Source organism: Sapajus apella, unplaced genomic scaffold (genome assembly GCF_009761245.1).
Source record: "Sapajus apella isolate SASKATOON/1434 unplaced genomic scaffold, GSC_monkey_1.0 scaffold15, whole genome shotgun sequence".
Classification (NCBI taxonomy): Eukaryota; Metazoa; Chordata; class Mammalia; order Primates; family Cebidae; genus Sapajus; species Sapajus apella.
Window position 1 is genome coordinate 9,940,702 of NW_022436955.1, and position 27,647 is coordinate 9,968,348.

The following is a 27,647-nucleotide window of genomic DNA, read 5'->3' on the forward strand; positions in this document are numbered from 1 at the left end:
TCAGTGTCAGCCTTATACCCGCTTCCTGGAGACCTTCCCACAGGCCCTCCTGTGGGCTCCCATATCCCCTGCACTTACTTCCGTTCTAGCACACGTGACTCACAAATAGAAATGGTTTCCATCTGTTTTCACCCTCCCTGATTCAGAGTTTATCAAGGCATGAAGGGGATCTGGTTCTGCAGGTGTCTGCAGACAGTGAAGGATGAAGGAGTAAACAGATAAAGGAAGTTCAGTTCCCTATGGGAGCTGCTCACATCCATATGTGGGAGATAGGTCAGAGTGGTGGGAGAAATTATAGGGAAAGGATGCAAATCTTCTTGAAAGATCAGAAGGTTTTGCCTACCTTCTGGGAAGAATAAGCTGAAGGCAGCTGTTCTACCCTGAGGCAGAGGGTAAGGAGTAGGTACAAGGAAGCATAGGGAAATTTATCTTAAATGGGCTTGTTTACTCATGTTGTCCTAAAACCTTTGCACATCCTCCAGCATGATTGCTCCCTGAAAGGGGAAACAATAATGTTAATTACCCAGAGACTGTGTTTGCCCCAGGCTTTCAGCATCATATCTAGCTGCTCTCATGCAAAATACCTGAGTCTAAGTATTCCTTTCATCCTTGCTTGGCCAGACACGGCAACCATAACCTGAAGTTGTCTCTCCTCTTTCCCCAGATCTGTTCCTCCTGGAAAGATGCAGAAGCTCATGATGCTAGTTGCCACATCAGGTGCCTGCCTGGGCCTGCTGGCAGCAGCAGCAGCAACAGTGGCAGCAGGTGCTAACCCTGCCCAATGGGACACTCCCAGCCTGCTGCCCATCCACAGGCGCCAAAAGAGAGACTGGATTTGGAACCAGATGCACATTGATGAAGAGAAAAACAACTCACTGCCCCATTATGTAGGCAAGGTAAGGCTGGGGCCCCAGGACAGGAGAAGCCATCAACAGCTGGCCCATAGTGTCAGTGGTGGTGGTGATGGTGATGGTGGCAAAGATGGTGATAGATATCGTGGTAGTGGTAGGAGTGGAGATGATAAGGGTGAAGGTGTTAGCAATAGTGGTAGAAGTGGTGGTGGTGGAAGTAGTGGTGGTAATGGTAGCAGTAGGTGATAGTAATAATGATTCTGGTGAGGATGGGAAAGGGCAAGGTGGTGGTGGGGGTGATGGGAGTGGTGGTGGTGATGATAAAGGGGTAGGTGGTGGTTGTGATGGTGGTGATGCTGGTGATGGTGGTGATGCTGGTGATGGTGGTGATGATGAAGGGGTAGGTGGTGGTTGTGATGGTGGTGATGCTGGTGATGGTGGTGATGCTGGTGATGGTGGTGGTGATGAAGGGGTAGGTGGTGACTGTGATGCTGGAGATGGTGATGATAAAAGGGTAGGTGTTAGCTGTGATGGTAGTGATGATAAAGGGGTAGGTGATGGTTGTGATGGTGGTGATCATGGTGATGATAAAGGGGTAGCTTGTGCTTGTGATGGTGGTAATAATGGTGATGGTGGTAATGATAAGGGGGTAGGTGGTGGTTCTGATGGTGGTGATCGTGGTGATGGTGATGGTGGTGATGATAAAGAGGTAGGTGGTGGTTGTAATGGTGATGGTAGTGATGAAGGATAAATGTTGATGGTGGCACTAATAGTGATGGTGATGGTGGTGAGGATGGGGAAGGACAAGGTGGTGGTGGTGGTGGTGGTAGTGAATGGTAAAGGGGCATGTGGTGGTTATGATGGTGGTAATGATGGTCCCTAGTAGTGGAATTTCACACACAGTGACAGGTAGATGGACAGTGTGCTTTGAGAGTTTTCAATGAGGAATAAAGTTTATTTTGAGTGCATTAAAATCTCACTTTTGTCAGCTTCTTGGAATGTAAATGCTAGGTGCAAAAAGGAACATGTCAATGTACTGGAGAACGGAAGGACAATTCCAAGCACTGGACTCAGTGCCAGAAAGATAACAACAGTGGGCTAAGACAGACATGGTCCCCACCTTCATGGAGATGGAGATCTAGAGCAGCGATCAGCAAACTACCACCTGCAGGCCCAATCTGGCCCACTGCCTAGACTTGCAGATAGTTTTATTGGAACACAGCCACATCCATTCATTTATAGATTGCCCACAGCCACTTTCATGCTACAATGGCAAAGTTGAGTGGTGGTAACACAGACCATATGACTCATAAGTCTGGAAATATTTGCTACCTGCCCTTTACAGAAACAGTTTACCCATCCTGGTCTAGAGGGGCAGCATATGTCAGACAAAGAACCCCACAAATGGTGTGGCAGTGCCCTTTGGCTATAGAGAAACAGGCTGGAGAGGAACTTTGGATGAGGAGGCCCAGTCTGCCCATGGCACCAGAAATGCTCCAGCAGACCTTGGTCTGTGGACTGGGTATAGGGTCATCCCACGCTCAAGCTGAGAAGGCCATTGTGGCCTCAGGGTTCAGGATTTAGGGCAGGGCCAACCATGGCTGCCATGAAATTTTCCCATTTGGGAGATTTGGAAATATCTGTGCAGCATTTGACAAAATTGGATGGGAATGGGGCCAGCTGGGGAATCTCCACTCAGAGCCCTGCCCACAGCCAGCTGGCAGTGTCCATGGCTCCCAACAGTAACTGGGATCTTGAAGTCCTCCAGCATGGCCACTCATAGGGGAAGACACTTGCCCAGGGTCATACAAGGAGACTAGGACAAAGCCCCAGGAGAACGCAGCCCTATGAAAACCCAGCATTCCTGACTCTGAACACAAATGTAAGCTCTGCGTCATACAGGAAAATGTCGTCAACCCACCTGCATCCTTCCCAGTGGGATAATTGTGCCTTGAATCAGCCTCCAAAGAGAATGTCTGACCTCAAAGAAAATCTATGGAGTGAGTCAGGGAGAGCTCGTGGAAAGTGAAAGCAACCTGTAAAGGGCTCACCCAAGGGTCTTGAGCAGCAGGAAGAACACTTGCCATCATTTGCCAACAGCATTCACTTGGCCCCTGGCATGGGGCTGGGAGACCAAGGAACCATGGGGGTCCTCACACGGGGAAGAAACAAGGATGCCTGGAAAGGGCAAGGACGGGGCTCCAAGGATCACCTCTTGGCTCCTGAGTATGTAATCTGAAGGAAGGAAGTCCCTGTTTATCAAGGTCAGAGCCTGGAGCCTTTGTTTACAGACCGGATGGACAATGGGAGTGAGTCCTCAGCTGCCTTCTGAACCCACAAATATGGGTTTTTGGCACGAAGATGTTATGTTTAAATACAGTGATCTTAGAAAACAGGTCTGGGGGAGTGGAAGCTCCCAGAAACCCATAACCCTCGTCTAATCATCAGAAAAACATCAGACAAATTCCAACAGAGGGGCATCCTGCAAAATACCCAACTCATACTCCCCAAAACTGTCAATGTCATCAGAAACCAATGAAGGTCTAAGAAACTGTCACAGCCACAAGGAGCTTAAAGAAACATGACAACACAATGGAATGTGGGATCCTGCGTGAGATCCTGGAACAGAAAAGGAACATTAGGTAGAAAAAAAAAAAAAAAAAAAACTAAGGAACTCTGCATAAATATGGCCTCTGGCGAATAATTATGCATCCATAATGATCCATTAATTATAACAAATGCACTACGCTCATGTAAGGTGTTCATACTCCGGGAAAAAGAGGAGCAGGCATCTGGGAACTCTCTGCCCTAGTTTCTCAGTTTTTCTGTAAATCTGGAACTGTTCTAAAAAATAAAGTCTAGGGGAGAAAAATTGAAGGGAAGGAAAACAGAAACTGGATATTCACATGAAATTGTATGCAGAACTCCAATCACACAGATCCAAGCTGCCTTCCTCCCTCCACCCTCCCTGCCCTGGTGGGTCCTAACACACTCACTCAGAGTCCAGTTGGAAGACCAGCATCTTATCCTCACCCTGAGCAACTCACACAGGGCCCCAGACAGCCCCCTTCTCTTTGAGTCTCCACTGTCCTCGCAAGCCACAGTTCTAGAGCTGGGGCATGGATTCTTCCCTCTAGTTCAGCTGTTCATCATGCATCTTGACCATGGGGCTTATGACCTCCTCGTGAACCCACCTGCCCTCTGCATGCCACGGCCCTGCTCCAAGATGCTTGTTGCTTCCCACCTCTCTCCCACCCTGCCCAACCAAGAGGGTGATCCTCACTCCCCGTCTCCACTTCCTCCCCTTCTAGACTCTTTCCTAGGCTGTGTCATCTAACTTCCCACCCTACCAACTCCTGTCACGGTTCTCACTGAGGGCTCCAATGACTGCACTGCTGCTAAACCCTTAGGACACTTTCCAGACCTCATGGGATGTGGGATGTGGCCATGCCCTTCTGGACTCTCCTTCTTCTTTCTTGAGACCCCAGCCTCTCTCAGTTCTCTCCAGGAGTCCAGCCTTTTTTTTTTTTTTTTTTTTTTTTTTTGAGAGACAGAGTCTCACTCTGTTGCCAGGCTGGAGTACAGTGGCACAATCTTGGCTCACTGCAACCTCTGTCTCCCAGATTCAAGCGATCCTTCTTGCCTCAGCCTCCCATGTAGCTGGGACTACAGGCATATCCCACCAAGCCCAGCTAATTTTTTTTTTTTTAATAAAGATGGGGTTTCTCCATGCTGGCCAGGCTGGTCTCAATCTCCTGACCTCAAGTGATCCGCCCACCTCAGACTCCCAAAGTACTGCAATTACAGGCATAAGCCACCGTGCCCAGTCGAGTCCGGCCTTTCTAAAGAGTCCTCACCAGATGCCTTCATATGAAGCCCTTGCTCTATCTGACCTTAAGTGCTGTGAGGCGGGCTCACTGGCTCACACCTGTAATCCCAGCATTCTGAGAGGCAGAGGCGGGAGAATTGCTTGAGCCCAGGAGTTTGAGAACAGCCTAGGCAACATAGTGAGACCCCATCTCTACAGAAAAAGAAGTACAAAAATGAGCCAAGCTTGGTGGCACGCACCTATGGTTCCAACTACTCTGGGGCAGAGGCAAAAGAATCGCTTGAGCTCAGGAGGCAGAGGTTGCAGTGAGCAGAAACTGTGCCACTACACTCCAACCTGGGTAACAGAGTGAGACCCTGTCTCAAAAAAAAAAAAAAAAAAGAAAAGAAAAAATGGAGGCTGGGCATGGTGGCTTACATCTGTAATCCCAGCACTTTGGGAGACTGAGGTGAGCAGATCACTTGAGGTCAGGAGTTCAAGACCAGCCTGGGCAACATGGTGAAACCTCCTAATAAAAATATAAAAATTAGCCAGGCGTGGTGGCGCACGCCTGTAATCCCAGTTACTCAGGAGGCTGAAGTAGAATAATCGCTTGAACCTGGGAGGTGGAGGTTGCAGTGAGCCAAGACTGCACCACTGCACTCCAGCCTGGGCAACAAAGTGAGACTGTCTCAAAAACAAAACAAACAAAAAAAATGTCGCATTTCCTCAGCATGCCAGCCTCTGAGGCTGCAAACCAAGGTCCTAAGAGCCTCAATGGGATCTGTGCTGTCTGTACTACTAGTGGGGGTCTGGCACCTCCCAGGCACCAAGTTATATTTTTTAACTGAATAGAATTCTAATTTGGGGACATACTAACCTTCTATGAGAGTATGATTGTATATGCATAAAATACTATTATCTTATATTCCTAATATTTTCTGTTTCTATGATTCTTTAATTGGAATATTTAGCAATTCTAGCTTAAGATCCTCTAACCTGTGGCTCTATTATTAATAATTATTAACTATCATTTATTGAGAGCCCTTTTTGGTGTAAGATGCTTTACAAATGTTATTTTCCAAATCTAATTCCTTGGGACACAAACAGTACATGTCACACAGAAAAATGCTTTTGTGGTCTAAGTATGGAAAATCCTGAGTTACACAAAGTTCACTGGAGTTCATTTCTGTCGGGCTGTACATTATAAATCTCCAAGAAGAGAACATTTTATGTACCATTTTCTGTACCGGGCCCAGGGGTGTGCTGACAAATGTTTGACAACTGGCTGTCCAGGGGAAAAGGTTCTAATTTGTAGCACTTGCCAATTTCCATGGTGTAAATACTCTGACCATGCCTAGTTTCAAGCTTTCAGTGTGATGTCATTGAAGGCCAAGACAAGATGGGAGAAGATATGCATGAGCACATCATTATTTAGCATTTCCATCATACAGATACCAACCTCAAAACATAATCAAAGGTAGCAAAATAATTAGGAAGGGATTAATTCTGAGAATTTGTTGTTTTTCATATGATTTCATTTTAAGTTTACATAATTTAATTTGTAATAATGGCTGTATTTAACAATCAGCTCACAAATATTCCTGAAATTGTAAGCTGGTTCTCGAAAGCCAGCACCGGCACACCGCTGGCTGGAACCCCATCTTTGTGTGGAACAGCAAGAGTCCAGTGTTTCCCAGAACTGACTTCAAAAGTGCTGTTCTACTCCTCAGAGCAAAGCAACATCAGAAGCAATATTATTTCCATTTTACAAATGAGGTAACTACAACTCAGAGAGGTTACATGACCTCTACGGGGCAAAAATATCCTTTGGCTTCCAATGGCACCAAGTATATTTTTCCACCCAAAAATGTTTTCTAATCACCTACTGTGTTCAGGCACCATTCTGGTGCATACTGGGGCTCTGCCAGCAGGTCACACCATGAGGACAACTCATTGGTGGCCAGTCAAAGGTTCTTTTTTTTTTTTTTTTTTGGCTTAAAAAAATTTTTTTGGGGGGGGATACATGTGCATGTCTATTACCTGTATATTGCATACTGGTGGGAATTGGGCTTCTAGTGTACCCATTACTCAAATAGTGAACGTCATACCCAATAGGTCATTTGTCAACCCTCACTCTCATCCCCACCTCCCCTCTTTTGGAGTCCCCAGTGTCTATTATTTCCATCTTTATGGCCACATGTACCAATTGTTTAGCTCCCACTTATAAGTGAGAATATGCAGTACTGGATTTGTTGCTTCTGCGTTAGTTCACTTAGGATTATGGCCTGCAACTCTATCCATTTGCTGCAAAGGACATGATTTCATTCTTTTTTGTGGCTGCCAGAGGTTCTTGATAAAAACCTCAGTGTCACATTTAGGGCCCCTGGCCAGCACCACACACACCACATACACACATGCACACACATGCAGATGCACACTTGTGTGCACACACTCTCACTCACACAGTAACGTACAGCTGCCGCCACCCATTCCCAGCTCACATCACCTCTTCTCTTCTAGATCAAGTCGAGTGTGAATCGCAAGAATGCCAAGTACCTGCTCAGAGGAGAGTTTGTGGGCAAGGTCTTCCGGGTCGACGCAGAGACAGGAGATGTGTTTGCCATTGAGAGGCTGGACCGGGAGAACATCTCAGAGTACCACCTCACTGCTGTCATCGCGGACAAGGACACCGGCGAAAACCTGGAGACTCCTTCCAGCTTCACCATCAAAGTGCACGATGTGAACGACAACTGGCCTGTGTTCTCGCATCGATTGTTCAATGCGTCTGTGCCTGAGTCATCGGCTGTGGGTACGTTGCATGCCCACTCTATCCTCCTACCTCCCTCATCCCCACCCAGGGGTACTTCTCACATCAGCCACTTTACTGCCTGGGGTAGGAATTCGGTGAGTTCAGGGCAGTGATTGTAATGCCTGTGTTGCCACTTTATATGATTTGAAAGAAACTCTAGTTCCTAACAAGCTCTGATCTGGCCACAGGCTGAGCTCTGACCCTAGTCATAGATCAAGCCCTGATCATAATCATGGATTGACCCCTGACTATAGTCACAAACTTGGCCCTGATCCTGATCCTGATCATGGACTGAACCCTAAGCCTAGTCACAGACCAAGTCCTGATCCTGATCATGGACTGAGCCCTGACTATAGTCATAAACTTAGCCCTGATCCTGATCATGGACTGAGCCCTGATCCCAGTCATAAACTGACCCCTGATCCTGATCATGGACTGAACTCTGATCCTGATCATGGACAGAGCCCTGATCCTGATCATGGACTAAGCCCTGACCCTAGTCATAAACTTAGCCTTAATCCTGATCATTGAATGAGCCCTGATCCTAGTCATAGACTGAGCTCTGATTCTGATCCTGGACTCAGTCTTGCCCCTAGTCATAGACTGTGCTCTGATTTCGATTATGAACTCACCCATGGCCATCAGAGACACACACATATCTCATTACTCTTTGGAACAAACTCCATGCACTGCCTCTGACTCTCAGGACTAGCACACCAAGAGTGTAGCCTTTGCAGATGAAGACTGCCATGGCCTGCCACCAAGGCAAAAGGAGTCATCTCTAGGGGCCATGCAGGAGTGGTGTGGGGGACAGAGCACTAGCCCCAAGGTGTATCACCAGCCTGGGCTCTGGGCTTAGGAGGTGACTACTCTATCTCCTTATACCCCCAGACTCCAGAGGGTGCCAGAAAAGAGCTTCCCTCCTCAGCCCCTCAGTCCAGAGTCTCCAGCCAGGGTGCTGGGACCAGTCCTTCTGGTTAAGTGTGGGATCCTGGAGTTCAAGGGGATGCAAGAAGTGACACCACCCCTTTGGTGGCATCTTTCCAGGAGAGGGAGAAATAGCCCATTGCTCTCCTCAGTTTCTCTCCCTGACCCCAACCCTCCGCCCCCTCCCTCATTTCCCCAGGAAGCACATAAATCACCTGATCTCCTTGACCCCTTCAAGTTTGACCTGGCTGGGTCCCCACTGCCACCAACACTTTGCTCCCGTGCAGGCTCCTCAGAAAACAAAACAGCCTTTTCTTCCCAGGACCTGGGGGAGGTGAGGACAGAGCACAGCCCGAGCCCCATCTGCTCTCTTCTAGGAATGGGGTAGGGGCCTTGCAGTCACAAGTCAGCAACCCCATGATTCTCTCTCTGCAGGAACCTCAGTCACCTCTGTGACAGCAGTGGATGCAGACGACCCCACTGTGGCAGACCATGCCTCTGTCATGTACCAAATCCTGAAGGGGAAAGAGTATTTTGCCATCGATAATACTGGTCTGTGTGACTAACACTCCTGGACACTCACTGACTTGGAGGGACAAGGGGAGGTTGATACTCCAGGTGCATGTGCGAGGGGAAGTCTGAGAGGTGTCACTGGCCACCGCACCACACTGTGCCATGGAGGTAGTCAGTATCATGTGTAAAGACAAGGCAGCTGATCAAGAGAGAAGGAAGCAGGCAGGTGCCCAAGACATGGACTCAAGTCCAGGGAACAAAATCAGGATCTTGTTACCCAAGAAGTGACCAAGGGGCAGCAGAGAATGCTGGCTAGCTGCTCTGGGTGCAGGTTCCGACAGATCTGGTTTCCAAAGCCAGCTCTGCTACTCACCCCCTCCAGAGATCTTGGACAAATAGACGAACTTCTGCAGGCCTTAGGTCCCTTATCTAGGAAGTAGGAATGCTTATATTTATGTTGTATGGTAGCTGTGAAGTTTGAGTTAGATCATATATAGAGACAGCAAGGCCCATAGTAATTGCTCATGTGGTGACTTAAAAAACTGTAAGGACTGACTCTTGGGAGCAAGACAGAAGTCCAGTGGAACTGTCTTTCAGAGAGATGGAAAATACATAGCACAGATGCCACTGCTGTGCTACCGTGCACCAAGGCAGACATCACTAATCTACCACAGAACTCTTTTGCTCTGAGCCTGGATATGACCTCATGGTCTTTGTCAACACAACGTTCCAGGTGATGAGGACCAATACTGAACCCAACCGTTGGGCCAGCTTTGGCCTCACAGTATAGCCATGGAGGTAGTGGGTTGTAGACTCATGGTTCTCAGCCCTGGTTGCACAGTGAAATCACCTGGGAAGCTCTTAAGTCAGGTTCTCTCTGAGTAGGCCTCAAGTATCAGTATTTTCTAGAAGCTGGTAACATGGCTCCTGCTGGGACTCTTTTTGCAGGCCTTATTGTCACAGCAACCAAAAACTTGGACCGAGAGAAGCAGGCCAGGTACGAGATCGTGGTGGAAGCACGAGATGCCCAGGGCCTCCGGGGGGAATCGGGCACGGCCACCGTGCTGGTCACTCTGCGAGACATCAATGACAACTTCCCCTACTTCACCCAGAGTGAGCCCCTCCTCTAGGGCCCTGGGAAGGGGGGCTGGGATACCCTAGACTCAGTGACTTGGGACTCTGTGGGAGGAGTTACGCATCCCTTTACCTTTCCCTCTATCCCAGGGTAGGCCTGATGTCCAAAGGAATCCTTTGGGCACAGGGAGGGGCCCTGCTTCCATCCCAGTACTGCATTCCCAAGGCCATCCTGCTGCCTCCTGCCACAGTCCCCTCACAGGCCAGAGGGAAATCCCACTCCTTGCTGGAAGCCACCACTATGCCCGGTGTCCCACCATGAGACACGAGCAGTTTCACCCAAATCCCACCAGCTTAGGAAAATCAAAGCACTGAGACTCAGGTCCCAGCTAGAAAGTCCCACACATCAGTGAACCTGGGAGCAGCAAAGTTCTATATCCAGAGCCAGGGCTGATCTCTGACCCCACCTACGAAATGATCCTCCCCACAAAGAACATCTGATGAGAGCTTTCCCACGCCCTGGGGCAGATGGCTCTGTCCACTTGCATCCCCAGTGCTGATGCTGTCATTTAGTCATTTAGCTGCCCTAGAGACAGGCCGGTTTTCCTGAAGTGGCTTCCTTGTGCATGGCATAAGCTCCCTGAAGGCAAGACTTGTCTCTTTGTCCATTGATAGGTCCCCTAGCAAAGTGCCTGGCATACAATAGGTGCTCCATAGATGTTTATTGGATGGAGGGATGGATGGATGGACATACAGAAAGGGAAGACCCTTTTTACCTTGAGAATCTGGGGGTATTAAAATTTATGATTATTGCATTATGCCCATTTCTTGTATCAAAATATGTTAGAATAGCATAAAGAGACAATCGCCTTGTCTGTCTCATTAACCCAAGGCCCTTTGGGGTGCTCTGTTTGCATCAGCCAAGTATACATTTGCCGTGCCTGAAGACACTCGTGTGGGCACCTCCGTGGGCTCTCTGTTTGTTAAGGACCCAGATGAGCCCCAGAACCGGATGACCAAGTACAGCATCTTGCGGGGTGACTACCAGGATGCTTTCACCATTGAGACAAACCCCACCCACAACGAGGGCATCATCAAGCCCATGAAGGTTTGTAGGCCAAGGGCAACAATGTCAAACGTGGGGCTTGGGGCTTGTGGCACCCACAGGTCCTGCCTGGGGGTTGCTCCTGGGCCAGAGACCGTCAAAGGGCCATCAAAGCTCTGAGCTGCTCATGTGTTCGTGGAGACTATGATCCACTGTCTTAGACTGAGTTACTCAGGAAACAGATCTCAAGGCAAAGATTGGGTATAAATCATTTATCTGGGAGGTGATCCCAGGAAACCCCAGGAGCAATGACCCATTGGGGGACCAGTTTGGAACACATCTCAGAGTTGCAGCAGCTGAGGGTGAGGGAGCTGGGGTATTTATACACCCACTCTCTGTGGTGCTGACTGGGAGCTGCTCCTGGAGATGTTACCTCTCTGGTACTTTCTGGCCTGCCCTGTGTCCTGGCTAATAGAAAGCCATCAGCATGAAAAAAACAGGGAGTAATTGTGGGAACATGGATGACCACAGACACTGGATGGTGCTGACAGTCAGGAAAGCCAGATCAACTGAATCTGGAAGAAGAGGAAGAGGTCCTGTCAGGGGCATTAAAAAGTGCCTCTGGAATGGCCATGCAGAGGACTGTGAGTCCTGGGCCTGAGTCCTCCTCTGACCCAGCCCCATGCTGGGGCCTGGAAACACCAAGAAGAGGTAGACACAGCCTCCAGTGTCAGCAAAACCCTCAGCAAATAGGGAAGACATACACATGAACAAAAAAAGTACAGCCAGGTGTGAGTGATACACAGCAGCTCCAAACAGGGAGCAATTACCTCTGCTGGGAGGGGTTTCTGAGAGAGCATCTGATTACCTTCTGTTTGGCTTCCCGAGGGATGAATAAGAGTTTTCTAGGCAGGCAAGGGCAGGAGAAGCATCTTGAGCAAAGGCATAAAGAAAAAGCATGTCCAGCCAGGGCCAGTTGTTCACGCCTATAATCCCAGCACTTTAGGAGGCTGAGGTAGGTGGATCACCTGAGGTCAGGAGTTTTAGACCAGCCTGGCCAACATGGTGAAACCCCGTCTTCACTAAAAATACAAAAATTAGCTGGGCATGGTGGCAGGTGCCTGTATCCCAGATGTTTGAGAGGCTGAAGCAGGAGAATCACTTGAACCAGGGAGGTGGAGGTTGCAGTGAGCCGAGATTGTGCCACTCCACTCCAGTCTGGGCAACCAGAGCAAGACCCTGTCTCAAAAATAAAGAAAAATCTGTCCTTAAGAATCTATGGGTAGACCCACTAGGGATGCCCTTAAAAGCAGGACCATAGCTGATACACTGCATGTCCCTAACACTGGAAACAGAGCCAGGCACAGAGCCAGGGTTGTGGATGTGGCCATGAGGCCGCTGAGATGAAATGGGGAGCAGCTGAGGACACATACCAGGCCCAGCCGCTGTCTTGATAACCTCGGAAATATCACCTGTCAAGGCCATGGGTCCCTCATCTATAAAATGGGTGTCATCCTGGGACCTTGCAGGGCCGCTGTGTAGATCATGTGCCACACATGTGGTTGGCCAAGAGCAGGCATTCCCCATTCTTTTTTCTTACACAGCCTCTGGATTATGAACACATCCAGCAATACAGCTTCATCGTCGAGGCCACAGACCCCACCATTGACCTCCGATACCTAAGCGTTCCTGCTGGAAACAGAGCCCAGGTCATCATCAATATCATAGATGTGGACGAGCCTCCAGTCTTCCAGCAGCATTCCTACCACTTCCAGCTGAAGGAAAACCAGAAGAAGCCTCTGATCGGCACAGTGCTGGCCAAGGACCCTGATGCGGCTAGGCACAACATTGGGTAAGGGTGGGGGGGGGGGCTTGTCATTGAGGATGATAAGAACAATTATGGCTGGATGTTCCTATGCCTGCTGGTCTGAGACCAGGACCCAGAGAGGGGAACTGGCTTCTCCTGGCACTTGCAGGGAAAGTGACAGAAGCAAGACCAGAAGCCCAAGCTCTTGCACCTGGCAGCCTGGCATCTTGGCCTGCCCGGGGTCCCCCACCTAGCATGGTCCTGGGCATCCAGAGCTACCTGTCCTCTGTCCCACCTTGAAGGCTTGTACTATGCACCACAACTCCCACCAGTCCTATGCAGTAAGATCCGACAGTCAAGAGAGCAACCAATCAGATGACACACCAGAGGCCCCTTCACTAAAACTGTTTCCTTTTTTTTTTTGAGATGGAGTCTCGCTCTGTCACCAGGCTGAAGTGCAGTGGTGTGATCTCGGCTCACTGCAACCTCCCACGTTCAAGTGATTCTCCTGCCTCAGTCTCCTGAGTAGCTGGGACTACAGGCATATGCCAACATACCCAGCTAATTTTTGTATTTTTAATAGAGACAGGATTTCACCATGTTGGCCAGGATGGTCTTGATCTCTTGACCTTGTGATCCACCTGCCTCGGCCTCCCAAAGTGCTGGGATTACAGGTGTGAGCCACCACGCCAGGCCAAAACTGTTTTCTTAAATCTATCTCCCAAAATCCACAAAAATAAGAAGTGTTGGTTTCGTACAGTGAAACAACACAAAGATCTACCAAGAAAATATTGAGAACCCCCACTCTCAGATAATGCATGTTCATGGCCTGATCTGGTCCTATTGCTCCTTTCTTTTCACGACCACACAGACATGTGGATCTGATCATGGTGGGTTTGTTGTTGTCTGTTTGCTTTTGGTGTTTGATTGTTTTTAAATTTTTTTTGGATCATGCCATGCTCATTTCATCAATATTTACTCTTCTATTGTAACTAAATGTCTCTTTCCCAATCTTTGGAAAAAATGATATAGTTCTAACAAATACTTTTTAGAGCCACATAATATGCAATCGTAAGTATAAATTCAATTCAGCCTTATTTTATTGCAGATGGGTAGCCGATTTTGCCAGAATCATTTACTAAATATCATAAGTCAAAATTTTCCCACCTTTGTTAAATATTAAGTTCTGTGTATACCTGAATCTACTTCTGAATTCTCTGACCTTTCTATAGTTCTGTAGCAAAGCCATTCTGTTTTATTGTACTAGCTTGTATAAGTTCATTCTCCTATAAAGAAATAGTTGAGACTGGGTAATTCATAAAGAAAAGAGGTTTAATTGGCTCGTGTGTCCACTGGCTATACAGGAAGTTTAGTGGCTTCTGCTTCTTGGGAGGCGTCAGGAAACCTACAATCCTAGAGAAGCAGTCACGTCTTACATGGCTAGAACAGAAGTGGGAAGGGAGTTGTTACACAACTTTCAGCAATCTGAGCTCATGATAACTCATTCACTCACTATCAGGAGAACAGAACTTGGGGGTGGTGCTGACCCATTCATGAGCACTCCACCCCCATGATCTATCCACCTCCCACCAGGCCCCACCTCCAATGCTGGGGATTACTTTTGACGTCAGATTCGGTGGGGACACAGATGCAAACCATATAGCTTTACACCAGACCTTAGATATACATAAAAGTCCTTCCCTCATTGCTTTTTTATTTGTTATAATTTTTTGTCCACTCTCAAACTTTAAAATTTTGTATCCAAGTTTTTTAAACATTAGAATTCTAATGTTTGTATATATTATAAACATTAGTGTTTATATATTAATTTTGGTATAGCTAATGTTTCAAGGATATTAAGTCTTCTTATTAAGGACAAAATATGTTCTTCATTTTGGCCTCATCTCCTAAGTTTTAGGACTGCTTTTTTCACTGCCCTTATAGTCTAAATAGCCTGTAATTATAATTTTTGTTTCTCCTTTGATCCAAGGGTTTATTTAAGAGATTGACTTGATTTCTTTTTTTTCTTTTACAAATCGGGGTTTTTTTTTTTTTTTTTTGGTTTTGTTTTAGCTTGTTCTTTGATGTGATACAATTGTATTTGTGTCCACTTTTTCCTAGAATATCTAAGTTTTGACTTTATGTATTTTAATGTTTCTATTCAGTTAACAAAGGTTTGCAACTATTTTACCTTCATTATGGCTTGTAACTTTTATCCGAATGAAATTAGCCAATTTGTTCTGCTTAAATATTTTGCCTTTAATTGTGTTTCCTGATGTTACATTTGTTAGTTCTGTTTTCATGTTATTCATATTTGCCTAATGCAAATTTTCCAACCTTTACTTTTAACTTTTCCAGGTCATTTGGTATTATGGCTCTTGAAAACCAGAATGCATTTGGCTTTGCTTTTCAATCTAAATGGAAATGCTTTGTGTTTAACCTATTTACATTTTTCATCATAATTGACATGTTTGATCTTCTTTTATCTTGTTTTACATTTCCCATTTATCAAATTTAATGGCTTTTTTCTTTTTCCCCATCTTTGCTGTACAGTCTTTTTTTAATATTTTTTTCTTTTCAATATTTGAATGAGGTGCATCCATTTTTGTTTCTACCAGTGAGATTTACTGCTATCTGCAAAATTTAAAATGTTTTCTTGGACCTATATTTTCTAGTTAAAACTATTACACACACACACACACACACGTTGCTTTTGTAGATAAACAAATCAATAGTTTTGTTTTAATTTTTCCCATACCATGATTTTACTTTATATTAAACTGTTTAGTTAGATACAGTAAGTTTTCACACACAAAAAAAAAAAATTCAGGACACAAATTTCTTAGTTCTTTGCCTTTTTTTTTTTTTTTTTTTTTTTTTTGGTCAGGTTCTTGCTCTGTCACCCAGGCTGGAGTGCAGTGGCACAATCATAGTTCACTTAGCCTTGAACCTCTAGGCTCAAGCAACCCTCCCACCTCAGCCTCTGAGTATCTGGGACTACAGGCACACACCACCACATCAGGCTAATTTTTTTTTTCAAGACAGGGTCTTACTCTGTCACCTGGGCTGGTCTTGAGCTCCTGGCCTCAAGCAAACCTCCAGCTTCAGCCCCTCCCAAAGCACTCAAATTATAGGTATGAGCCACCGTGCCCAACCTCACCTTCTAATAACACCTAAATGTGCTCATATAATCCTCAGATTGTAAACACTTCCCTTCCAAAATACTATCAATGTATTCTAGCATTTAATTTTGTGGGGGCATCTTTGGCATATATGATTTTTCTTTCTTCATAAGGAAATTCTCTCTGTCTGGACTCTTTTCAGTTTCTTCACATAGCCTTGAAATTCATAAGTGTCATCAGGATATGCGTATGCCTAAATATTGTGTTGTTGTTGTTTTTAAATGATGCCTGATGTCAATGATGTCTTTCTTCAGGTCAGGAAAGTTTTCTTTTATTATGTTTTTTTGTTATTTCTTCTGTTCTGTTTGTTCTGGGATTATCCTCATTAAGAACAACTATTATTCCTGTATATATGAAACATGCACCTGGCGCGGTGGCTCATGCCTGTAATCTGAACACTTTGGGAGGCCGAGGCAGGTGGATCACCTGAGGTCAGGAGTTCAAGACCAGCCTGACCAACATGGAAAAACCCTGTCTCTACTAAAAATACAAAATTAGCCGGGCAAGACAGCCCATGCCAGTAATCCCAGCTACTCAGGAGGCTGAGGCAGGAGAATTGCTTGAACCCGGGAGGCGGATGTTGCAGTGAGCTGAGATCATGCCATTGCACTCCGGCATGGACAACAAGAGCGAAACTCCGTCTCAAAAAAAAAAAAAAAAAGAAAAGAAAAAGGAACATATATATTTATCTTGCCATAGATTTTTCCTGATTTTCAAAATAACTTTTTAAAATTTTACTTCAAAGTTAATTTCTTTGTAATTACTTCATATCTCTTCCAGCTCTTTTTGTATTTCTTCCTGGCTCTTACCCAATGATCTTTTCATTAATCACAAAAACAAGTCCCAGCTATGGTGTGATGTCACCTGCTCAGCTTTGAAAGTGCATCTGATGGTCTCAGGTACCAACTTCAGTCCAGTGATTGCAACATCACTAAGATCAAAGACATTATCTTGCTATCCTGAGTCCCTCTGTGTAGTTCCACTCTTGTCTGGTGGCAGAGTACAATGAGCAGTGAGAGAGGGCATGGAGTGGGATGCGGAGGATAGATGCGGAAGGGCCTTGTCCATCACGCTGAGGGGTGTAGACCAAGCAAAGAACAACAGAAAGCCATGAAACTCTCTCCCCTGGGCAGATACTCCATCCGCAGGACCAGTGACAAAGGCCAATTCTTCCGAGTCACAAAAAAGGGGGACATTTACAATGAGAAAGAACTGGACAGAGAAGTCTACCCCTGGTATAACCTGACTGTGGAGGCCAAAGAACTGGATTCCACTGGTGAGTGGCCCCATCTGCCAGGGCACTTGGGTTCTTTTCCTTTTCCCTCTTTCTTCCAAAACCAGCATAATCAATCATTTGGGGTCTCTAGGGGTATTAGAAGTGCTTGCTGAAGCACCCATTGGTTGGGATGCTATAGAGCTTCCATGCCCAAGTGTGGTCCTTGAACCAGCAGTATCAACATACCCTGAGACCTTGTTGGAAGTGCATCTCGGCCTCACCCCCACACTGAATCAGAATCTCATGCATGTCACAGTTTGAGAAGCACTGTCACGAAACAGGCTGTGTAGATGTCTCTGTGATGAGAATCACCCAAGTCACCGATCAAGCATAAAGCTCTACTCCACCCTGCAGCTTCTGGTCCAGGGAGCCAGACAGGTGCTCTTAAGAAGGGTTCCATGATTCCTAGTATCATGGCTGTTTGGGAACTGTTCCTTCAGAGGCTGTTTATGTACCAGTTCACAGGTAGAATTCAAAATGTGAAGCAGCTTCCAACTTTGAGATTGTGAGGTTCTCCAGAAATTGTGTAATTTTTGCCAGAGGGAGGGGCAAGAGTTGGAGTTTTGCATCCTTTATCTATGTGAGAAAATCACAATCACCCTCCAGGAGAACTATGAATACTCCCAGGAGCCCACTAGGGCCCAGGGAGGGAGTGACTTGGCCAAGGACCCCTGGTGCCTGCTGGGCCCACCCAGACTCTCTTCTTCCAACACAGCAGCTGCCCCCAACTGTAATGGACTCCTGCATGTTTTGCCAGATCAGTCCCCTCCATATAATCCCACTCATAGAATCTTTAAATTTAAATCGTTTAAAATATGGAAAATACAGAAAAGGAGAAGAAAATACTCTTCCCACCAATGCCACCATGCAGAGACAATTACTATTAGCACATTCATGTATTTTTATGGTCTTTTCTATACATGTTTTTTATGTAAGTGAGATTGTAATATTTGTATCTTATATTCCACATTTTTATTTCACCTTATTCCAGAACCATTTTCTCATGGTAATTGGTAATAAGTTTTTTTTTAAGAGAGAGATGGTATCTTACACTGTTGCCCAGGGTGAAGTGCAGTGGCATGATCACAGCTCACTGTAGCCTCTAATTCCTGAGTTCAAATGATCCTCCCACCTCAGCCTCCTGAGTAATTGGGACTATAGGTGTGTGCCACCTCGCCCAGCTAATGACTTAATTTTTTGAAGAGATGGGGTCTCACCATGTTGCCCAGGCTTGTCTCCAACTCTGAGCCTCAAGTAATCCTCCCTTCTGGGCCTCCCAAAGTGTGGGATCACAGGCACTGGGCCTTAAAATTTTTTTTGATTATTTTTTTAAGATGTAATTTACATGGGCATTATCAATAGCCATACGTTTAATCCTTTTCCAGTGGCCTAATTTACTGATCCAATCTCACTTAGGTTGTTTACCTTTTCGATTATTTTACGATTAATTTATTATATCTTATGTATTTAATCAAATAATTAAATTTTTAATTTTAGGAATTTAATTACAATATTTTTAATGCACTTAGGTGGTTTACCTTTTTGACGCTCATAATCAAAGTAATACCTCAGTAAACCTTATGGATAAAGATTTAACACCTCCCCCGACGAAACTCCTTTCATCCAAAACATCATCCCCGGCCTCTGTTCCATAGCCTCCTCCTGCAAAAAGTGGCTTCCACAGGGCAGCCCTCCTGGACTACCCATCCACACAGCTTCCACCCTCCAGGGCCAGCATCAGCTGAGCCCATCATGGTGACTGTCTTCTCCCCTGCAGGGACCCCCACGGGCAAAGAATCCATTGTGCAAGTCCATATTGAAGTTTTAGATGAGAATGATAACGCCCCGGAGTTTGCCGAGCCCTACCAGCCCAAAGTGTGTGAGAACGCTGCTCATGGCCAGGTGAGTCTGGTTCAGGTGGGAGGGGAAGACAGTGCCACCCTGGGCAGGCTGAGGAGCAGAACTGCTCAACAGAGTCAGCGGAAGTTCCCCTGTACAACAGCCTTGAGGAAAATAACATTATACCCATTTTATAGATGGAGAAAGTGAGGCTCAGAGAGGACGTCTGGGGAGTAAATTGGCAGGGCAGGGGAGTGGAAAGACTGGCTTTATAAAGCACTAAGTAGGCGAGTGTTACAGGTGGGAAACCGCCATGGTCAGGTCTAAACCCAAAGGCTCCATCACTGAACCTCAGACTACCCACCACCATCACTGATATCCCCTGTCTTTCACACTCCAGCTGGTCCTGCAGATCTCCGCAATAGACAAGGACATAACACCACAAAACGTGAAGTTCAAATTCGCTCTGAAAACTGAGACCAACTTTACCCTTACGGATAATCACGGTAGGTATCAAAGTAATCGGTTCAGCCGAGTATGACGGCCCATGCCTATAGTCCCAGCTACTCAGGAGGCTGAGGCAGGAGGCTCACTTGAGGCCAGGAGTTTGAGGCTGCAGTGAGCTATGATCACATGACTGCACTCAAGCCTGGGCAACAGAGCGAAACCCTGTCTCCAAAAAAACAACAAATGCCATCAGTTGGCTCTAACAGGGTTGGGGTGAGGTTATTTGAGTCTTGAGGCACCAAGGTCAAAGGCCAGGCAAACAAATTGATGGCAGGCCTCCACTGGGGTTTTCAAGTCATCAGATGTTTTGTACAATTCCTGCCACATACCTTGTACGATTGATCTGTGCAATGGTCAGAACCACTCCAACCAAACTCCCAAGTCCACATTGCCTGCAATTCACCCATAAGATGCTCAGGCCAGCGAGGAGTACAGAACAGATGTGGGGGTGCAGGCAGTCAGCTCAGTTCAAAATTAGCCAAGGAGCCCCCCCCCACACTGGAGTCTCTGTACATCAGGAAAACTGCAAATTAACATGGAACTTTGAGGTCACTTTCAAAGAGTCAAAACTGGAAATGTGAAGTCCGAAATCTCAAAGATACAGTGAGCTTTGTTTTCATTCAGATGCAATGACTACTTACGATTAGCAGGGTGGCCCATGTGATGTCATTAGCAGCCAATCAGAGCTTCTGACTGGTGCTGACTTGAGTGATGATGCTGAGTTGACTTCATTCCAGCCACAAGTAGGCAAGCTTCCATGGCCTCTGCAATTTCCTCAGAAAAATAGACAAGATTCCCCTTGAGTTTAAATACAGTGATCCTTCACCAGCCCAGGACGGAATTCCTGCCTGTCCCTAACAGGCAAAACTCTGATGGATGCAGATGACTGTATTGCTACCTTTGAGGAAGGTTGGGGAGTGGGGTCCCTGAGAGTTTGGGGAAGACTGGAGGGATCAGCCTGTGGGACAGAGAAGGTGGCCCAGATGTGTTGACAGTCTATGACAGACCATTCAACAGCCAGTTGTCATTAGAAGTAAATAATGTGGGCTGGGCACGGTGGCTCACACCTATAATCCCAGCACTTTGGGAGGCCGAGGTGGGCGGATCACAAGCTCAAGAGATCGAGACCATCCTGGCCAACGTGGTGAAACCCCGTCTCTCCTAAAAATACAAAAATTAGCTGGGCGTGGTGTTGGTAGCCTGTAATTCCAGCTACTGGGAAGGTTGAGGCAGGAGAATCACTTGATCCCAGGAGGTAGAGGTTGCAGTGAGCCGAGATCATGTCACTGCACTCTAGCCTAGTGACAGCAAGACTCCATCTCAAAAAAAAAAAAGAAGTAAATAATGTGGCAAAACTGTCACCCCATCCCCAATGTCCACCTCAGTCCCATCTCAGAGTAGGGATCTGCAATGCGGTAGAAAGATTCAGTGCCACCCCAAAGACACCCATATACAATAGGAAGCAAGTCTGTTCATGTCAAATTCATTTATATCATGAACATCCTGCATGTCCTAATCTCTAATTTCTCCCATAAGTGTCAATGACATATAGTTTATTTTGAATTATAATAGACTTAATGCTGTAATGTAATTGGCTTTCATTTGAAATCTAAACAATGGCTTCCTGGGCTTTCTGGCCAAGTGCGTGGAGCCCGTGTAGCTAAGGAAATCCTGGAGAAGGGGGGCCCTGGATCCTTCTCTGATGGTTGACATTACAACCTCCTGGGACCCTGCCAGAGGCAGATTATCTGGCCTCTGCCCAGAACCACTGAATAAAAAGTGTGTGAGGGTATGGGTCTGAAAATCAGTATGTTTTAAAAGCTCCCTGGGGGATTCTTAGGTACAGGAAACCACTGATTGGATCTGGAAAGGTGGGCTGGGCCAATATTTGGACAAAAGCATTTCCCAGTTCCAAACTGCCCAGGAAACCCACAATTCTATATGTAATCATTTTCTCTGCGCCCAAGGAACATGCCCATTGTTTTTACCATGTTCAACAATGTAACAGTGGATTTTCAGAGATAGCAAAAGTTGCCTTAGAAGTTAGCCTAATGCTAAAATACTTTTTTTTTTTTTTTTTTTTGAGACATAGTTTCGCTCTTGTTGCCCAGACTGGAGTGCAATGGCACAATCTCAGCTCACCACAACCTCCACCTCCCAGATTCAAATGATTCTCCTGCCTCAGCCTCCCAAGTAGCTGGGATTACAGGCATGCGCCACCACACCCAGCTAATGTTGTATTTTTAGTAGAGATGGGGTTTGTCGATGTTGGTCAGGCTGGTCTTGAACTCCCGACCTCAGATGATCCACCCACCTTGGCCTCCCACAGTGTTGGGATTACAGGCGTGAGCCACCACGCCCAGTGCTAAAAGACTTTTTAAAACTTTTTCCCCATTGCTTGTCAAAGCTTGAAACAGTGCATTAATTGAGCTGAAAGAGAAAACTTCCTGTTACTGGAGTGGGGTTAGGGAAGAGGAAAGGGACAGGCATCAGTTGCCCATAAATACAGAAAGCAAAGGATTTTACCTTCTTTTGCCAAGGCGTTCTTGGAGACTGGGTCAAAGCAGCTGCCCCCAAAATATCCCCTCTGTGGAGGAACAGGCCTGCGGGCTGGTGCAGCCAGGGAGGGCTTCCTGGAGGAGCCACGTTCCCCCATCTGTGCAGATGGCAAAACCTGACTCTTATGCCTTGGTGTTTCCAGATAACACGGCCAACATCACAGTCAAGTACGGGCAGTTTGACCGGGAGCATACCAAGGTCCACTTCCTACCCGTGATCATCTCAGACAATGGGACGCCAAGCCGCACGGGCACCAACACACTAACCGTGGCCGTGTGCAAGTGCAACGAGCAGGGCAAGTTCACCTTCTGCGAGGATGTGGCCGCCCAGGCAGGTGTGAGCATCCAGGCAGTGGTAGCCATCTTACTCTGCATCCTCACCATCACAGGTCAGTGCTGGGCAGGGTGGGGAGGAGACACAGCAGGCGGAAGGGGGTGGAAGGTGCAGGGAGCAGGGAAGCTTCACAGGAGTAGAGACCAGGGGTCCAGGCCCAACCCTGCCTCCAATCTGCAATGAAACCCTCAGCCAGTTCACGTGCAGGATGCAGGATGTGAGCTCCAGCCACCTGCGTGCTCACAGGTGGGGATGATCCAGGGAGGAGGAGGGGGCGGGGCTCAGGACTTTTCCCCCACGCATCAGGCCAGTATCACTTTAAAATAACTTAAACATAACAGTCACTCCTTCCACTTAGATATTTTCAGCATTTACTGTGTGCCAGGCATTGTTCTGGGCGTTTATTTACATAAAACCTATTTTTGAAAAAGGAAAAAGGATCCAGGTCTAAAATGGAAAGTTTCAAAACTTCTAGTTTAGATTGTCTCCACGTGCTTTCTTTCCTTTTATAGAATTCCTCCAGCCTTGATACATATTTTTTTTCCTTGTTTGGGCCTCGGAAATTTTAGGAGCATTGTAGGCCTTAGTTTGGATTTCCCAGGGAGCATCCTTGGGATGAGGATGGGGTACAAGTAGTTTATTTGGGAGGTGGTTTATTCCCCTGGATACCTCCTAAGGCAGAGGGGAAATGAAGCCAGGAAGGGAGGCAGCCAGTGAAGGTGGAGCCATCATTAATGTTCCCATCATGAGGAACTGGAGCCTTCTCCCACAGGGGTGCCGGGAAGCAGCATGGGGCCATCCTCCAGCATCTTCCCACCAGGGGAGAGGAGGGATGTGCCGTATCCTGCATTTCACTCACCATGAGACAAGGCAGAGGCTGATCCTCCAGAGGAAGCCCTCAGGTGATTAGAGATCGCCCTGGCACCCATGGCAAGGCCTGGATACAGCCACGGGGCACCTGCAGTATAGGCTCCAGGCCTCTCCTGCCTGTGGCTCCCCTGAGAGCCCCCTCAGTATGCCCCCCTTCTGGGGCTTCTCCAGCAGAGATTTCTCCTTTACTAATAATTCATGATGATGATGGCATCCCCACCACAAACAGAATTGCATTTACCCTCACAACCATCTTCCCAAATATAAACAGAGCAGGGAAGTCATCATTTCCATTTTATAGACAGGGAAACTGAGGCTGGGGGGGTCAGGGCTGTCTCGAGGGCACCCTAGCTTTACTTATGTATATAGTAGTTTGTTCAGTAACTCAACGCTACAAGGTCTGAGCCTCATTTTAGAAGCTCTCTGCACTGCACCGTCTGCCCCTCCTCAGGGATCCAAGACCCTCATGTAGCCACACCCCTCAGAGATTCCCACAGGCAGGACCTCTGCACCTGCCCATGGGACTCTGGGTCAGTCACTCTTGGCCTCTCTGAGCTCAGTATAACAGGGATAATAATAACTACATTTAGTGAGATATGAGAATGTGCCCAGTAGAGTGCCAAGTATGTAAGCAGGAGGTACTCAAGAGAGGAGCCACTGTAGGCCAGGTGTGGTGGCTCACGCCTTATAATCCCAGCACTTTACGAGGCCAAGGTGGGTGGGTTGCCTGAGGTCAGAGGGGCCACTGTAGGCCAGGTGTGGTGGCTCACGCCTGTAATCTCAGCACTTTACGAGGCCAAGGTGAGTGGATTGCCTGAGGTCAGGAGTTCACCAGCCTGGCCAATATGGTGAAACCCCAGCTCTGCTAAAAATACAAACAATAGCTGTGGTGGTGTGGGCTTACAATCCCAGCTACTGGGGAGGCTGAGGCAGGAGAATCACTTGAACCCGGAGGTGGAGGTTGCAGGGAGCCAAGATCTCGCCATTGCACTCCAGCCTGGATGGCAGAGGGAAACAGTCTCAAAAAAAAGAAAGAAAGAAAGAAGGACCACTGCTGTTGCAATGAGCATCTTATCCACCAGCACCGTGACATCCCTTATCGCCATCACGGCTGGCAACAAAGTAATGGCGAAGTCTTTGCACTCCAAATTCCAACTCCATTCTCTTCCCCATTTCTACTTCAATCTCTGGTTTCCTGACCTTTGGGAGATGATGTGGAAGGATTTCCCAGATTTGGCACCTGAGGGAGGAAATGAGAATACAGGAAAATGGGGTTGAGACCCTAGAGGAGAATGAACTTCAGAGAGCACCTGTGTTCCTCTCCCCATCCCCACCAGGGTGTATGACAGCCAGTCAGGACCCGGGATTGCTCTCTCCCCCCTAGTGGGCGGGGAGAGACCCACCAGGTGTCCAGACCAAAGCAAACCTTCTCAGTTGGCCTTGTCATGGAGTTGTCCCTGGGAGACTGGGCTGGCCCAGGAACTTCCAGGGAGGAGGGAAAGGAGGGAGGCGGTGGGGAGAGGGATGCCAGGGGCAGCATGGATGAGGGTGGGAAGTGAGAGGGGGTAGTGGGCATGAGGGGTTCAGGGGGCAGCAGCAGCATGGGGGTGTCGGGGACAGTGGGAATGGGAGTGGGAACCCAGTTGGGATAGGGGGTGGGGAGGTGGAAATGGAGTTTCAGGGATGGCAGGAATGGGGGTGCAGGGGAAGGGGGCCATGGGGTGGGAATAGGGGGAGGGGGGCGGCAGGGATGGGGTATAGGGAAGCCGGCAGGGATGGGGTTGTGGGGGGCAGCTGGATAGGATGAGGGGGTGGCAGGATGGGATGAGGGGGTGGTGGGATGGGAAAGCAGGGAGTGAGGGGTATAGGGTGTCAGGGAGCAGCAGGAATGGGAGTGTAGGGGGTGGCAGGGATGGGGTACTGGGGCAGTGGGGATGGGATGTTGGGGGTGGGAATGGGGGTACAGGGGCTATGAAAATGGGTGTCAGGGGTGGCAGGGATGGGGTGCGGAGGGGCGGTGGGGATGGGGATGTGGGGTTGGTGAGGATGGGGTGGGGGCCCTGGGGATGGGGTGTTGGGGGTGGGAATGGGGGTGCAGGGGCGGTGAGAATGGGGTGTTGGGGCGGTGGGGATGGGGTGTGGGGACCACCCGGGCCCCCAGCCTCGTCTGACTCTGCCACTCCGACCCTGGCCGCAGTGATCACCCTGCTCATCTTCCTGCGGCGGCGGCTCCGGAAGCAGGCCCGCGCGCACGGCAAGAGCGTGGCGGAGATCCACGAGCAGCTGGTCGCCTACGACGAGGAGGGCGGCGGCGAGATGGACACCACCAGCTACGACGTGTCAGTGCTAAACTCGGTGCGCCACGACGGGGCCAAGCCCCCGCGGACCGCGCTGGACGTCCGGCCGCCCCTCTACGCCCAGGTGCAGAAGCCGCCGCGCCACGTGCCCGGGGCACACGGAGGGCCTGGGGAAATGGCAGCCATGATCGAGGTGAAGAAGGACGAGGCGGACCACGACGGCGACGGTCCCCCCTATGACACGCTGCACATCTACGGCTACGAGGGCTCCGAGTCCATCGCCGAGTCCCTCAGCTCCCTGGGCACCGACTCCTCCGACTCCGACGTGGATTACGACTTCCTTAACGACTGGGGACCCAGGTTCAAGATGCTGGCCGAGCTGTACGGCTCGGATCCCCGGGAGGAACTGCTGTATTAGGCGGCAGAGGCCACTCTGGGCCTGGAGGCCCAGAGCCAGGCACCACAGCCTGCAAAAATGGCACTGACTCCTCAGCCCAGCCCCCTTTCCTCGTGGGTCCCAGAGACCTCATCAGCCATGGGATAGAAAACTCTAGGTCCCTGAACAATCTGGGAACATATGTCAGTGATGGCTATTCTCAAATGCTGGCAATTCCAGGCTGGTGTTCTGTCTGGGCTCAGCCATCCACATAACCCTGTCACCCACAGATCACCATCTAACTCAAAGACTTCCTCTGGCAAATCAAAGCAGCCTGTGTTTGACTGCTGGGGGTCCCTGAACTCCCTGGTGAGGCTGGTGAGGTCCTGGTGCCTATCTGCCTGGAGGCAAAGGCCTGGACGGCTCCACTTGTGGGGCCAGATTCTCTGCAGCCCATTCCCAAGGTTGACTGTGACCGTCCATCAGGTCCTCTCTCAGGAGCCCCAGCCCTGCTCCAACTCCCTCATACTCCACGCCAAGTGCCCCACCACTCCCCAGCCCCTCTCCAGGCCTTTCAAGAGGGAGGAAGGAGCCCCACGGCAGCTCCTGACCTTGGGTCCTGAGGTGACCTCACTGGCCCGCCATGCCAGTAACTGTGCTGTACTGAACACTGAACCATTCAACCACATTCAGGGAAATGGCTTGTTGAACTTTGAAGCAACTAACTGTGAATTCATCCTGGAGGGGTGGTGGAGATCTAGAGTGACAGATCATAGGGTGAGGGCCACCCCCACACCCCCCCACCCGAGAGAGCCTGGAAGAGCTGAGACCCTGCTCTGAGACTCCTCAGCACCCCTCCAGTTTTGCCTGAGAGGGGACAGATGTTCTAGGAGCGGAAGACCTCTCCCCTTCTCTGCCTCACCTGGTTGCCAATCCATGCTCTCTTTCTTTTCTGTCTACCCCTTGTCTCTTGGCTTAGAGGCACCCAAGATGGGGCCTTCAGCCAGACTCACCAATGTCCAAACCCACTCATGACTGCATGACAAGAGCCGAGCCAAGTGCCTTTACACCTCGCTGTTGTCACATCTCAGGGAACTGACCCTCAGGCACACCTTGCAGAAGGCAAGGCCCTGCCCTGCTCAACCTCTGTGGGTCCTCCATGCATCTCCCACTGGAACATTCACTGCAAACATGCCTTGGAGAAGTTTCATCAGTCAACAGAGAGGAGCAGGAAGGAGACGCCCAGCTCGCCCTTGTCATGACCGAGGTTCCCACTCTGGGCAAGCCCCTCACACTGTGAGGGATTGTAGATAACACTGACTTTTTTGTTTTAACCAATAACTAGTTTCTCATAATGATTTTTTACTAATGATACTTACAAGTGTCTAGCTTTCACAGACATATAGAATAAGGGTTTTTGCATAATAAGCAGATTGCTATTTAGGTTAACAATATTAATTCAGGTTTTTTAGTTGGGAAAACAATTCCTATAACTTTCTATTTTCTATAATTGTAGTAATTGCTCTGCAGATGATGACTATATATTGGCCACACTGGTGTATGACAAGTAC

General features: G+C 48.2%; 1 protein-coding gene and 1 long non-coding RNA gene across 3 annotated transcripts in view; one reads left to right on the plus strand and one right to left on the minus strand.

Annotated features, from left to right (window-relative positions):
* Positions 1-20,414, minus strand: part of LOC116555506 — a 159,263-nt gene extending 138,849 nt beyond the window's left edge. The window contains exon 1 of the long non-coding RNA XR_004270563.1: positions 20,283-20,414. This is a non-coding gene — a long non-coding RNA (uncharacterized LOC116555506). The remainder of the gene's footprint in view (positions 1-20,282) is intronic.
* The window catches only part of CDH5 (cadherin 5), a 38,621-nt gene extending 12,255 nt beyond the window's left edge, over positions 1-26,366 (plus strand). The window contains exons 2-12 of one of the 2 annotated variants that reach the window (XM_032284112.1): positions 665-896; positions 7,183-7,471; positions 8,834-8,950; positions 9,860-10,024; positions 10,906-11,093; positions 12,635-12,882; positions 17,153-17,295; positions 19,073-19,197; positions 19,535-19,640; positions 22,343-22,588; positions 25,601-26,150. In XM_032284112.1, the coding sequence (XP_032140003.1) occupies positions 684-896; positions 7,183-7,471; positions 8,834-8,950; positions 9,860-10,024; positions 10,906-11,093; positions 12,635-12,882; positions 17,153-17,295; positions 19,073-19,197; positions 19,535-19,640; positions 22,343-22,588; positions 25,601-26,118 (2,358 nt within the window). In that variant the 5' untranslated portion in view covers positions 665-683 and the 3' untranslated portion in view covers positions 26,119-26,150. Of the gene's footprint in view, positions 1-664; positions 897-7,182; positions 7,472-8,833; positions 8,951-9,859; positions 10,025-10,905; positions 11,094-12,634; positions 12,883-17,152; positions 17,296-19,072; positions 19,198-19,534; positions 19,641-22,342; positions 22,589-25,600 lie in introns of both variants that reach the window. The other variant, XM_032284111.1, reaches the window with a different exon arrangement.
* Positions 26,367-27,647: the final 1,281 nt, after the last annotated feature.